Source organism: Phoxinus phoxinus (assembly GCF_949152265.1).
Source record: "Phoxinus phoxinus genome assembly, chromosome: 9".
NCBI lineage: Eukaryota > Metazoa > Chordata > Actinopteri > Cypriniformes > Leuciscidae > Phoxinus > Phoxinus phoxinus.
Genome location: NC_136884.1, coordinates 7,361,441 through 7,374,009, shown reverse-complemented (window position 1 = coordinate 7,374,009; position 12,569 = coordinate 7,361,441). Strand labels below are relative to the sequence as shown.

At 38.2% G+C, this 12,569-nt stretch overlaps 1 protein-coding gene across 4 annotated transcripts in view; it reads left to right on the top strand.

Moving 5' to 3' along the window:
* The window catches only part of ppfibp1a (PPFIA binding protein 1a), a 76,280-nt gene that overhangs the window by 61,097 nt on the left and 2,614 nt on the right, over positions 1-12,569 (top strand). For all 4 annotated transcript variants that reach the window (XM_079622662.1, XM_079622661.1, XM_079622663.1 and 1 more), the window contains 14 exons: positions 1,082-1,163; positions 2,099-2,304; positions 3,258-3,347; positions 3,522-3,635; positions 3,767-3,877; positions 4,454-4,546; positions 4,976-5,093; positions 5,953-6,014; positions 6,249-6,333; positions 10,760-10,836; positions 11,139-11,215; positions 11,525-11,576; positions 12,111-12,267; positions 12,424-12,553. In XM_079622662.1, coding sequence (XP_079478788.1) covers positions 1,100-1,163; positions 2,099-2,304; positions 3,258-3,347; positions 3,522-3,635; positions 3,767-3,877; positions 4,454-4,546; positions 4,976-5,093; positions 5,953-6,014; positions 6,249-6,333; positions 10,760-10,836; positions 11,139-11,215; positions 11,525-11,576; positions 12,111-12,267; positions 12,424-12,553 — 1,436 coding nt within the window. In that variant the 5' untranslated portion in view covers positions 1,082-1,099. The remainder of the gene's footprint in view (positions 1-1,081; positions 1,164-2,098; positions 2,305-3,257; positions 3,348-3,521; positions 3,636-3,766; positions 3,878-4,453; positions 4,547-4,975; positions 5,094-5,952; positions 6,015-6,248; positions 6,334-10,759; positions 10,837-11,138; positions 11,216-11,524; positions 11,577-12,110; positions 12,268-12,423; positions 12,554-12,569) is intronic.

Here is a 12,569-nt window from a genome sequence, read left to right as displayed (position 1 = left end):
CTCTTATATTGTTTAAGCATGCTAAGCTTTAACTGTTTGCATGGTAAAACTCTGAAAAGTTGTTCATCCCCCTTTAAATCACGATTTTAACATCCATACACATTTAGAAGGACGTATTTGGCCATAGAGTTGCATCTGTTTCCTTCCATATGATTATAAAAATGCAATGCAACTAATAAAATGGGAAAAAATGAATCTTAAGATCCCTGTAATCTGTTTTGACATCCCTTGTCATATAAGCCTGAAGTTCACCTATCCTTATGCCAATATTAATGTGGTTTATTCATATTTCTATTCAGATTTATTTTAGTACTTTATTTCAGTTTATTTGCCAAGGCAACATTTCAAACTTAGTTTAATTTTAGTTTTTTTTAAAGTTTTTGTCTAATATTTATATAAGAACATTCAGCTATTCAATTTAACGAAAATGACTGAATAGTTTCAGACAACAATAACAACATTGTCCTGCATACCTTAAGAATCGTAGTAGTGTGATTTACAGTAGTACTTGTTAGCACATGTGAGCAGCTGCACATGCATGTTTTGACATTTGTTGCTACAAATTTTAAGGATTCATCATAAGTGAGGCATATCCATCTATTAGTTTTAATTTGCCTTGCTAATATAAATTCCTTTTGGAATTGTGATTCCATGATTCATTCAGGGATCCAACCTCTTGGGCGGAGTAGTGAAGCTTCTCTTGGCCTGCCAATGGCTCGAGCATGTTGGTCATGAAGGCTGTGGGACTTTGGTTTGATGGTCTGGAATTCCAAGCATTCCAACACACACACAGTCTAGAAAAGTCCTGGGAGAATCGTGCCATTATCCCACACACTTAGTCCCCCCATTCTGCGTAGTAAGACAGAAACTCCAGGGAGGAGAGAGAACATCAGATAGATGGATTTGTTCCCTTATCTTTTACTGAAATTGTTTTAAAAAGTAGTAGGCTATATACCGTGCCGTATTAGGGATAAACTTTTAATCAATTATATATAGGCTACTGTATATAAAATGTCTGCACCACACTAATGCCATTTGAAGAGTCATGTCCTTGCTTACCTTTTGAATGTGTCATTTGCAGGTTTCAAAGAAGGTGATCATGATGTGTGATGCCAGTGAAATGTTGGCAGCTGCTCTGGAGCAGATGGATGGCATCATTGCAGGTACAACTAAATAAATGGAAAAAAAAAATACTATGCACCAAAAATTATTATTTCTCTTCTTTCTTATGTGTACTATTTTCAGCTTTACACCGAAATCAACTGTGATCATGTATATAAAAAAATAGACAGAGAAACGAATAATTTGAAGGAACTTTAAGAACAATGCACATAAACCCACAAAGGGAATGCATTTGCACCGTGAGTGTTTCTGCAGATTTGTAAGACTGAGAGTATGCGTAGTGTGCTACATTACAAGCTTTTTCCACTACTTCAGCACTGATGAAATCTAATGCTTATTCAGTATGCGGCCACAATACTGTCCATCTCTGGGAGCATCAGAGTAAATGAATGTCTTTGCTTGGAGCAACCTTGAAGGTTATGCTTTCCCATTCTCTCTATAATTATGGCAGTGGACGTCCCTCTGTTTATATCATCTTGCGATAAGCCATCCGAGTTGTGCGGTCACGGTAACAGTCATCCAACCTGCGTTTTTTTGGGGGAAAGACTTAAAAGTGGCTACAGAAAAACAAACCGATTTAAAGGTGACTCCCAAAAATTGCATAAAATAATCTATTTACTCTCATTTTTCCCCCAAGGTTTTTCCACTTGATTGATTGATTACATTCCAAAAAGGACACAAAAAAATCACATTCTAACAAAAGCTGTGATCCAATGAAGTTTCAGTCATTAATTACTGATAATCTTCATTAGTTATTATGCTAATTCTGCAAGCTTGACATCATGACGTTTAGTTGGGACCAGTGATGTTACTTTAGAATTTAAAATGTTAGAATTTTTTGTTTTCAAATTTCCCATAATAAAATAAGATGAGGGTCATTGCTGGGTAAAGATGCATTTGTATCATCCACTGCTCCAAACAAATTTCACTCATCCCTTAATCCGTTCACTGATCCTCATTCCTGCACTTGCCTCAGGTTCTAAGGCCATGAACTACACCAACGGCCTGTTTGATTGTCAGTCACCAACTTCGCCATTCCTGGGCAGCCTTCGGGTGCTGCATCTCCTGGAGGACCTGAGGGCTGCTTTGGACCTTATGGATCCAGAGGAAAAGCAGAGTCTGCGCAGTCAGGTTTCTGAAACCACAGCTGAGGGTCTGATGGAGTGGCTGCAAGGACGACTGGTGGGTTTCCCTCAGATATTTTTAAAGATACATCTGTTAGGTGCTACGGCAACAAATATAGTCCTTAACAGTTATGTTGACCTGTATGTTTTAATATACAATTTAAGTTTAAGTAAAAACAAAAAATCATGTACTGTATCAAAATCCTCTTCAAATCTCTCTTAAACCCCAACACCACCTGGATATTGAAGAATATTCTCCCTCACTCCTCTTTTCATACCTAATTTTAGTAAATTTGGACTCATTTATATAACCTGACCCAGAGATAACCTGTGTAGTACAAAGTCAATGCTGATTTGTCAGCCTGAAGGTTTCGATTATCTTCTATTTGCATCCAAATGAGATTACCTAAAATAAAAAGCTTTAATAAGGTATTTTATTTTATATTTTAAGAATAAGTATTGCAAATTTTGGCAATAGTTTTGTAAACTCTTACCTGTTTGATGCAAAAACTTGCTCTGAAACGAACAATACCAATGGCTCTCTTTTTTTTAAAATATAAAATGTATTCGTCTGTATGTCTGGCGTTTTTCTCCCTTTGCATTTTCCATCCTTTACTCCAGCCATGATTCATCTGGATTAAGCACATTTCAGCTCCCCAGCCCCTTTTTCCATTTTCAACCTGAAGCGTGCTTGCTTTACAAAATGTCCACCCCTGGGCTTCAAAATCTTGCAATGTGAAAAATTTTCACATGCATCTCATATAGCAGAGTATCATCCGTATGAACCCCACATGACTCACAGATGGCAGCATGTGATTTCTTCTCCAGGTCCCACTGGCATTTTCCTGTATATGGTCATTTCACTGTTTTGTTGACTGTTTAGAGCCTGCTAATTCAAGGATGCACACCAGACTACCAGTAAATCTGGTGTGCTTATTTGGAATTGCATTTCTATACATGTTTTGTGTATAATAAATCTATGTCTAACACTCTAAGCATTTATGTTTCCAGACCAATGGTCATGGATCTGCAGCAGGGGATTTGGTCTACCAGGAGCGACTCTCTCGCTTGGAAAGCGACAAAGAATGTCTAGTGCTCCAGGTGTGTTGTCAAAACCAAGTCGAGAGACTGTATGGGTTGTGTGGGATTTTCTTGTCGGATTTGAAGTTGTGCACTGCTGCTTTCCTATTGGCTGTCAGTCTGACAACCATTTTGGTTTCTAAATATCACACATCATCACACAAAACTCAATAAATATGCACTCTTATCCCTCAGGTAAGTGTTCTGACTGACCAGGTGGAAGTTCAAGGAGAAAAAATAAGAGACCTAGACTCGAGCCTTGAGGAACACCGCATGAAACTGAGTGCTACAGAAGAGTTATTACAGCAGGTGTGTGGTGTGCCTTGTCTTGCCTTATGCAATAACAAAAGTGCACAGCATGCAATCAATTTCTTGTAGGGGTGGTCAGTATTGAAGAAATGCGTTTCCCAGAAAACTAATATCTAACTTGTATTGTGTAGGAGCTGCTTAGTAGGAGTGCTTTAGAGATGGAAAAATTGGAACTGCTGACAGAGATATCGAGTCTGAAACTAAAGCTAGCCGCTGCAGAAGGGGATTGCAGAGAAAGTGAGGTAATGAGCACACATTTGTACCTTCGCCACTGTGAAATTTCAGGTACAGAGCCTAATAAATTACAGTCTCCAGTAATTAATCAGAATCTTAAAAGTGCACTCAATGCAAAGCAGAATGAACTGTACTGACAACCTGAACATTTAATGAAATTAAACCTGGCTATTATGGTTTGACCACCCTGTGGTTTCCATAGTGGCAATCATTGCTGCTTAAGCCTCCAGCTTCAGGGTGAGAGTGAAACTCTTAAGTGCCAGAGCCGTTTCCTGTTATAAAATTGTTTTGCCCGTTTGAGTCCAGACTACACTGGTCTCATTCAGCTTTCTTTAACTTGCATGAGCCCAGGGGGAGATTCAGTTTCAGAAACCTGAAATCCACGGTGGACCAAAAGAATGGGATAGGTTTCCTCCACGTTAGATGAAAATATAGATTTCATTTTAAGTATACTTTATGAAGTTCTCCTTTTAGTTTTTTCGTATTTTGCCTATCGTTCAAACAAAACTCAAAGTATTTAGCAGTGCATGTCTTTTAGCTTGTCCATTTGTATACAAAACTCTTCTTGACTCCCGTCTCTTCAGGGTCTTTATCAGGATGTGAAAGACATGCATTATAAGTTGACTTCAATGGAGAACGAGAGACAAGAACATGAGAGAAGCCTCAACTCTACCAAAGTAAGAGTGCCTCATTGGTCAGGTGATAATTTACACAACATAAGATTAACAGCACTGAAGTGTAACAGCTAGCACTTGTCCATGAATCACTTAACCACAAAAGAGAAATCCTTGTGTAGTTCACCCTGACCTTACAGAGTAGCCACTGGAATGTGCCAAGCTACTGAGCGTTATCCTTGTGCTCAAAGCTGGACAAATTCATATAAAATCAAAAAAAAAAAATCTGCCACTCAGTGTCTTTTTTTAGACCCTTTAAATGGCATTTGTTCACAATACATTATAGTTACCCATTGTTTTCTAGTTAATGTATTTTCTGTGCTGCGTTTTAAATCGACAACTAAGTCAATTTGGGTTTGGCACAGAGTGAGCTTATATTTAGTTCTTAAATTGGATGTGTTGGAGATGTTAATTTGGGTTTCGATTGATCAGGTGGAGCTGAAATCACTACAAAAGCAGTTGGAAGAGAAAGAGCAGGCATTTCGAAGACTTCAGGACCAGGCCTTCCCAGAAAGCCCAAACACAGAACAGTCACAAAGCAGAGAAAAAGGTACAATATGAACATACTGCTATCAACAACATGTTAACGTTCATTTGGAAACTAGAGGGGATTCAAAATCTAATTTAATCCAGAATGTGAAAATGAATAATAAATATTCAATGTCCATATACAGTGGAGTCCAATAATGCACTTCTGTATACAGAGATGCATTTATATGTGTGTGTATATATGTATATTCTGTGCTAAATTGAGATCAGTATGAAATCAAATCCAATGATTGACTTCTTTTTTTTTTTACTGTCTCTGTTCATGATTTTTTTTATGCGTAATCATTATTTTGACCTGCTGATGGACACAAATATAAGGATGTACAAAAATAAATTTTTGTATTTATTTACATGATGAAGTAAATAAAGCATGATCTCAGACTTTTGGAGCCCACTGTATACGCTATATAAATGGAGCCTTTGCACAGACACATTTTACAGCTAACAAATCCATTTGCAGCTGAGGCTATACACTTTAAATGGATGACACAGAAACAAAAACATTTTAGCTTAATAAAGTAGAAACTATCCCTGCACGTTGTAAGAAAAAAAAAAAACAACATTGTGTTGGAATGTATGAAGTATGAAGGTTTGTATAACGCATGTCTAGACATGCTTTTTGATTGATGGTGACCTGATTTTGGCTGCACTCTGCTTTGCTGGATTTGCTTGTATTGTCTCACAATATTTATTCAACACTGCAAATCATCTTTACTTCCAGCAGGCTGGGTACAGTGCAGTTTCTGGGCTATTTATTTTAGTGCTTCCAGAGGCAGAACAATGTTGTCAAAGGCTTCAGTCGGGTTCTGAAATGTTTAGCATGTTGAATGACATAAGATGTTGTTTTTGTGTGTGTTCAGAAATGGAGGTGCAGAGAATGAGGAGTGTTGTCGAGTCTTTGAAGGCAGCTAATGAAGAGAAGGTATAAGCAATGTGATGTCCTGCTATTTTGCTGTGACGATCACATCAACCACCAGCCAGCACACAGATCACTTCATTTCTAATTAAACCATGTCCACGCTCTTTCTAATAAAACAATCTTCGTATAGATGCATGTATGTAGAAGTAGATGTTATATACAATATAATTGAATATATATAATTAATTTAGTAATATTTGATATTAAATTTGTATGTTTTAATCTGAATCTTTTTAGGATCTTAAGATAAAAGAGCTGCACCAGTCTCTGATCCGTTACAATAGAGTTCAGGATATGGTGATGTCTCTGCAGGTATCGAAAGGTGAGGTTTCCATAGCTTTCTTTTGATTATACATTATTTCCTTCTGCTATAATGTGAAACCACTGGTCTTCAGGAGGTGAATCTCCTGTTACCATTTACAAGTTACTTGTTAGTAATATTTTTAAAAAGGTATATCAGCTCTTTATATTTTTTCTGAAATTGCCTTTAAAGTGTAATTTTACAGTGTTACTCCGCCGTTGTCGTGAAACAAACTGCTTGTTGACAAAGAAACTATATGCAGTCTTCGAGGTCATCTTCAGTGGATCTCAACATTGTTGACTTCAGTGAACCCCCCCATTGTCCACAGCAATCTCCATCCAGTAAAATCTTTTGGAGCTTGAAATAACTATAAAGATGTATATTCATTATAAAAACACCAAAAAATAAGAAATATCTTAATTTTTTCCTTATTGCAATTTATTTTAATTCTTGTTTTGTCTTATTTCAATTCATTTTAATAACTCATCTAGAGTGATGTGAAATTGCTCAGTATCACTCACATCTATTTTTCTTGGTGTCTGATGTTTAGGCAAAAGATTATTTAGCTCTTGTAGGAAACTTTTCCTTCTTCTAAGCAAATACCAGGAGACGTTTGGATCACGTTCAAGCAGAAGTTCTTTATTGAGCGCGGCTGCAATTCTTTCAAACAGTCTAGACCTAACGGTCTTCCAACATCAGTCTAACTCTAATACAGTATTGCATTGTAGTTATATACATTCCCAGGGGGAGGAGTCTTCTTATCCAGCAAAAACCGGTATGGCAGGTTCTCTAGATTGCTCTAGAGAAACCGAGCCAATCAGCTATTGTATTGCTAATCCAATCATCCTGACTTGATTGCTCAAACCTTAACATTATCATAGAGACAAAGGCACCGCTGTACCTTGACCTTAATGGTCAGGAAGTGCATAAAGACAAAAGCTAATGTCAGACTCTTGAATTGCTTGACTTAATCTTCATCTATACCTTAAATGCTAAAATCAGTATTCTTCAACGTGATGTTTAGGTAAGAAAGCATATCTGAAAAAGATTCCTAAAATTTGTTATCCTTCAGTCCCCCGTTTGAGAGTTCTTAAAAACTCTCACATAATATACAAATTTAGACACTAAAAGTTCATTCTTGTAACTTGTGTTCGTTACAGGCACGTAGCTTATTCTGTGTAGTTCTTCTGTAATTGCATGCGGACACAGAAACAAACATGCAATTAGGGTTTGTGAACCTTTCAGTCATCTAGTGGACTGAAGGTTCCATTGATGACATACGGAACGTATGTGAGTCTCTGCGTTGTGTATTTTTATTTTATTTTATTTGTGATAGTTGGCTCAGCAATGGGTCGAGTCATTTTCTGGAAGTTTGTGGCTTCATACGCAGGTGAGGAGGTCGGTGCATACTGCATATGGGTCTCGGGACAGTCATCCAGTGATATCTGCACAGAGGAAGAAAGAAAACAAAAGAGAAAACGGCAACAGAGCAGTAATCGTTGTAAAGACTGCAAACATTAGGGTTCAATCTGTTCAATCTGAGTCTGCTATTTGTTGTTCCTTATTTCCCTAATTCTCAATTCATGAGACACCTATGAACCAGTGAGGTAAGGATGGACTAGTGGAGGGGAAGGCCTAAGAGGGAAATCTTCACCGCAGGTTTGGCCCCCGAAGCCTATTGCTTTCGGTTCTTCCCTGGGCTCCTCACTGGTCCGTGTGTCCTATCCTGTCCCTGTTGAAGGGGGAAACAACCACGAGTTCAATGACGAGGGGAGGGGTTGCTTCAAACTAGTAAACAAATGGAGTAAAAGCTGCATAACATTGTTAACTTGTCTTAAGTTATGCTTGTTTTTTCTACATTCTTTTCCAAAATGTCCGTGCTTGCCACAGTAAGAACAAGTGGCTTCTCTAGGACTTTTGCGTTTCTTTGGCTTCTCTGAGTTGACCTTAACAGTAACTGCTGCAATTCTTACTCTCTCTCTGACATCAAAGTCTCTTTCCCAAGTGACTAAACTGTCCAGGTTGTCTTCCAGGGTTCTACTGGACCATGTTAATTCTAAGTAAGGCAATGCATTTTTATGTTCTGACAGAAGACCCTGAAACCATGTGCGAACTAGGGGACCATTATCACCTAGCACCTTCTCTGGCGTGTCTGCAATTCCACTGTACCCTGCAGCAGTCTGACAGAAGCGTTCTGTGTACTCACAAACAGATTCACCCTTCTTCTGTACACAATTAGTGAGCTTTGACCAGTCCATGTGTGGTCCAACAATGTTCTTTAGAATTTTCAAGACACCTTCTCTCAACTCATCTTTACTGGCATGTAGCAGTTCAGAAGTAACAGCAGATTCAAAACTGTTGAATTCAGATTCAGTTAAAATTTGTGACATCAACTGTGTGACTTCTGTTACCGCCATGTCATATAGACGCATTTTGCTGATCAATGCCCTTCTAAATTCAGAAAAATTTGTGCGTGCTGGAGGTAAGCTCTGAGATATTCTCTCTATATCTTTAGGAGCTAACGTTGAAATGACTGCTTGTGACTGCAGTACGGAGGTTGCAGATGGAACTGTGTCAACCCCTTTTACCTGAGGCTTTTGTCTAGCTACGCACACTTCAACTGCATTTACATCTGCATTGACATTGTCCTCTATACTATCAAAAGACTGTAGATCAGGATAGCTTTCATCTGACTGTTGGTCTTCTGAGTCACATTTGGTTGAGGCCGTGTTATGGCCCACCTTGTCTGTGAGACAGGACATTCGAGTATGCAATTGTTTGTTCTGTTCTTTTAACTTATCAATACAACGAGCTTGTTCTTGTACAATGGATAAGCTAAACTCTCTGTGACATAATATAATACCTTTCACATTTTTCTTCCTGATACATGCACCCAACACTTTCTTGCAATCTTCAATAGACCATACTTTGTCTGCATCAATGCCAAATTTCTTTGTTAAATTCAATCTGACTGGCTCAGTCACGATGGAGTCCATGTGCTCTGATAACAAAGACTTGAATTCACTATCTGTCCATAAAGGGGTAGTCAGTCTAGTACTTTTCCTAAACATTGTGAATTTCTATGTTACCACACAAACAAACACTAAACTTCTCTCTACTGTCTTACAAACAGAGGGTACAATCTTATTAGCACATGACGCTAATCTTCTCTAGCTTACAAAGGACAGGCCTTCTCTAGCAAGAGGATACACACAAATCTTAACACATAATGCTAACCTTCTCTGTGAAACAAAGGATAAACAAACTAACTAGCACGTAATGCTAATCTTCCCTGCCTAACAAGAAAGCAGAGGATAAACCAAAATAAAAGAAATGAATCGTCTCTAGCAAACGTAGAGGGTAACAAAATATTAGCACGTAATGCTATTCTTCCCTGCCTGAGAACAGAGGATACCAACAAAAACAAAATATTAGCACGTAATGCTATTCTTCCCTGCCTGAGAACAGAGGATACCAAAATATTAGCGTAATGCTAAACTTCCCTGCCTAAAAACAGAGGATAACTTTCATCTCTAAAAGAAAAACTTTAGAGGATAACTTAGTTAACAAAACTTGCAGCTGTTTGTTTAACGCTTCTCTGTCGGCGCAGAGGATTACACTTTTGTACTGGTATTGTAGGTTCTTTTGGATAGTCGCACTCACCAGACCTTGCTTTGTTCAGCTGGAAGTTTTGCTCTGGATTCCAAAAGATGCAGCCTGGAAAGCAGATCTTTGTTTGAGATTCAGTCTGGAACTCAGTCAGTTGAGATCTTTGTTGAGGATTCAGGTTGGAGGAAGCTGGAACTCAGTCAGATCTTTGTGAGTAGCTCTATCCGGGTCACGGCACCAAAACTGTAGGAAACTTTTCCTTCTTCTAAGCAAATACCAGGAGACGTTTGGATCACGTTCAAGCAGAAGTTCTTTATTGAGCGCGGCTGCAATTCTTTCAAACAGTCTAGACCTAACGGTCTTCCAACATCAGTCTAACTCTAATACAGTATTGCATTGTAGTTATATACATTCCCAGGGGGAGGAGTCTTCTTATCCAGCAAAAACCGGTATGGCAGGTTCTCTAGATTGCTCTAGAGAAACCGAGCCAATCAGCTATTGTATTGCTAATCCAATCATCCTGACTTGATTGCTCAAACCTTAACATTATCATAGAGACAAAGGCACCGCTGTACCTTGACCTTAATGGTCAGGAAGTGCATAAAGACAAAAGCTAATGTCAGACTCTTGAATTGCTTGACTTAATCTTCATCTATACCTTAAATGCTAAAATCAGTATTCTTCAACGTGATGTTTAGGTAAGAAAGCATATCTGAAAAAGATTCCTAAAATTTGTTATCCTTCACTCTTCAGAATATTTCCCAGAAAGCTTTTGTTGACATCCCAGTCTAATCACTTGGCTGACTTACCCCGTCTCATGACTTTGCTGTTTCCCCAGACAAACCCAGGGAAGAGGACACAAGAGAGTGTGACACCGAGACAGTCTCCACAGGAGGCACAGAGGAAACTGATGAAGTATGAAGGGTCTCACACACACACACACACACACACAGTTATGATCACAGGATGTTCCTCAGACTTCCTTTTAAACCCCCTTCTTGCAGTACTTTCATTGTGATGGTCTGACAGAGAATAACAATTTAACCATAACCCTTTGACGGGGAACGTCTCTGTTGTTTTTGTTTGGGAGCAGCATCCTGTGATTCCAGGCCATTTCAACCCTGCCTGCTCCTCTTGTTCATTGAAATTTGAGTCCTCAGGGGAAATCCTCCTCGCTGCTGTTCTCTTGTGCATCAGTGTTGTTGTCTCTCTCACAGCCTCAGCTCATTCCATGTTCAGAGCTGCTCCCCGAAGTCCACCTCATCAGAGTGACCAACCTCGGACCCACAGACAGGTCTGCTACTTACTGTGCACATCTTTTGTCCAAAGTGTGTTTACTTTATACAAAAAAAGTATTATGTTAATTGAAAAATAAATAATTAAAAAAATACATCTAAGGTAAATATAAGAATTTACAATGAGCCAATTAAAAAAATGATCATATTACAGTATGATCTTCAGGGAGAATTAGTGATTTTATTCACAAAGTAATGGGATACCTTTTTGCACCCTGTTCTTATTTTATTTATGTATTTGTATTACATGAATTATTATATAATTAATGTTTGTGACAGATTTATTTTTTTCCATTTTTCTAATTCAGTGTCTCTGCAGTTCAGCAGCCTGAAAGTTCTCCTTTGACAAGCAATAATGAGGTACTAACTTAATCTATTTGAGAAATTATACAATTGATTCTATTACGAGGTCCTGTAAAAATGTTGTAGACTGCATATTCAACTTGCACACAAAAGCATCACTGTCCTCATGGTGAATACAACGGCTTCCCCTACAACATCTCACCATACATGACACAAGCAAGCGTACTTAACTACAGTAGTCAACATTTGAAGTGGATCAAAACCTTTCAAAAAATTATACATGAATTTTCAACAATACCCGTTCTTGTCTTAGGACAATTTTGAATAACTTTTTTGATCCACTTCAAATGTTGACTACTGTAGGTCATTGTGAAATTAGTTCAACATGAGTCTGACAAAAACAGATATTTACAATAAATAAGCCACTTGGCTGCATTGGACACATTTTATGAATGATGCTGATTACGAAGCATTCTAATTTGTTTTTACGTAGAATAATCACTTAGGTTTTTAAAAACAATCGTCAATTGTCAAAACTAAATGTGCAACATGTTAACCACAACCTTTAAACTTTTGCTTGTAATATTTTAGGATGAAGCCAGTAAAAATGGAGGCTCTCCATCGGTCTCCCCGACTCAGCCCAGATCAGGGGGGAGTGAGAGTTTTGGCTCTAAAAAAACACGTTCCTCTTTTGGACGTGGCTTTTTCAAGAGCAGAGGAAACAAGACAACCAGCGCCCCCAATCTAGGTGAGTATAATATATAAAGTTTATAATATAGTATTATATAAAGTTTTCCTTGAATGATTGAAATAATATAGATTTTTCTTTCACATTACAGTAAAATTGTGCACCTTTCTTGGCACTGTTTTTGTAATATTAACCCTATTCGTGAATTATGGTCAGTTGAAGGAGAGCGCAAGGGGACGGAGCACTTGGATTTGGCGGGAGCACAAACTCAGAAGCCGAAAGCATTAGAGACCCTCTCTCCTGAAGGGAAGAAGAAATCAAAGGGGATCATGAAGTTTCTTGGAAGGTCTTTTTTTTAATGT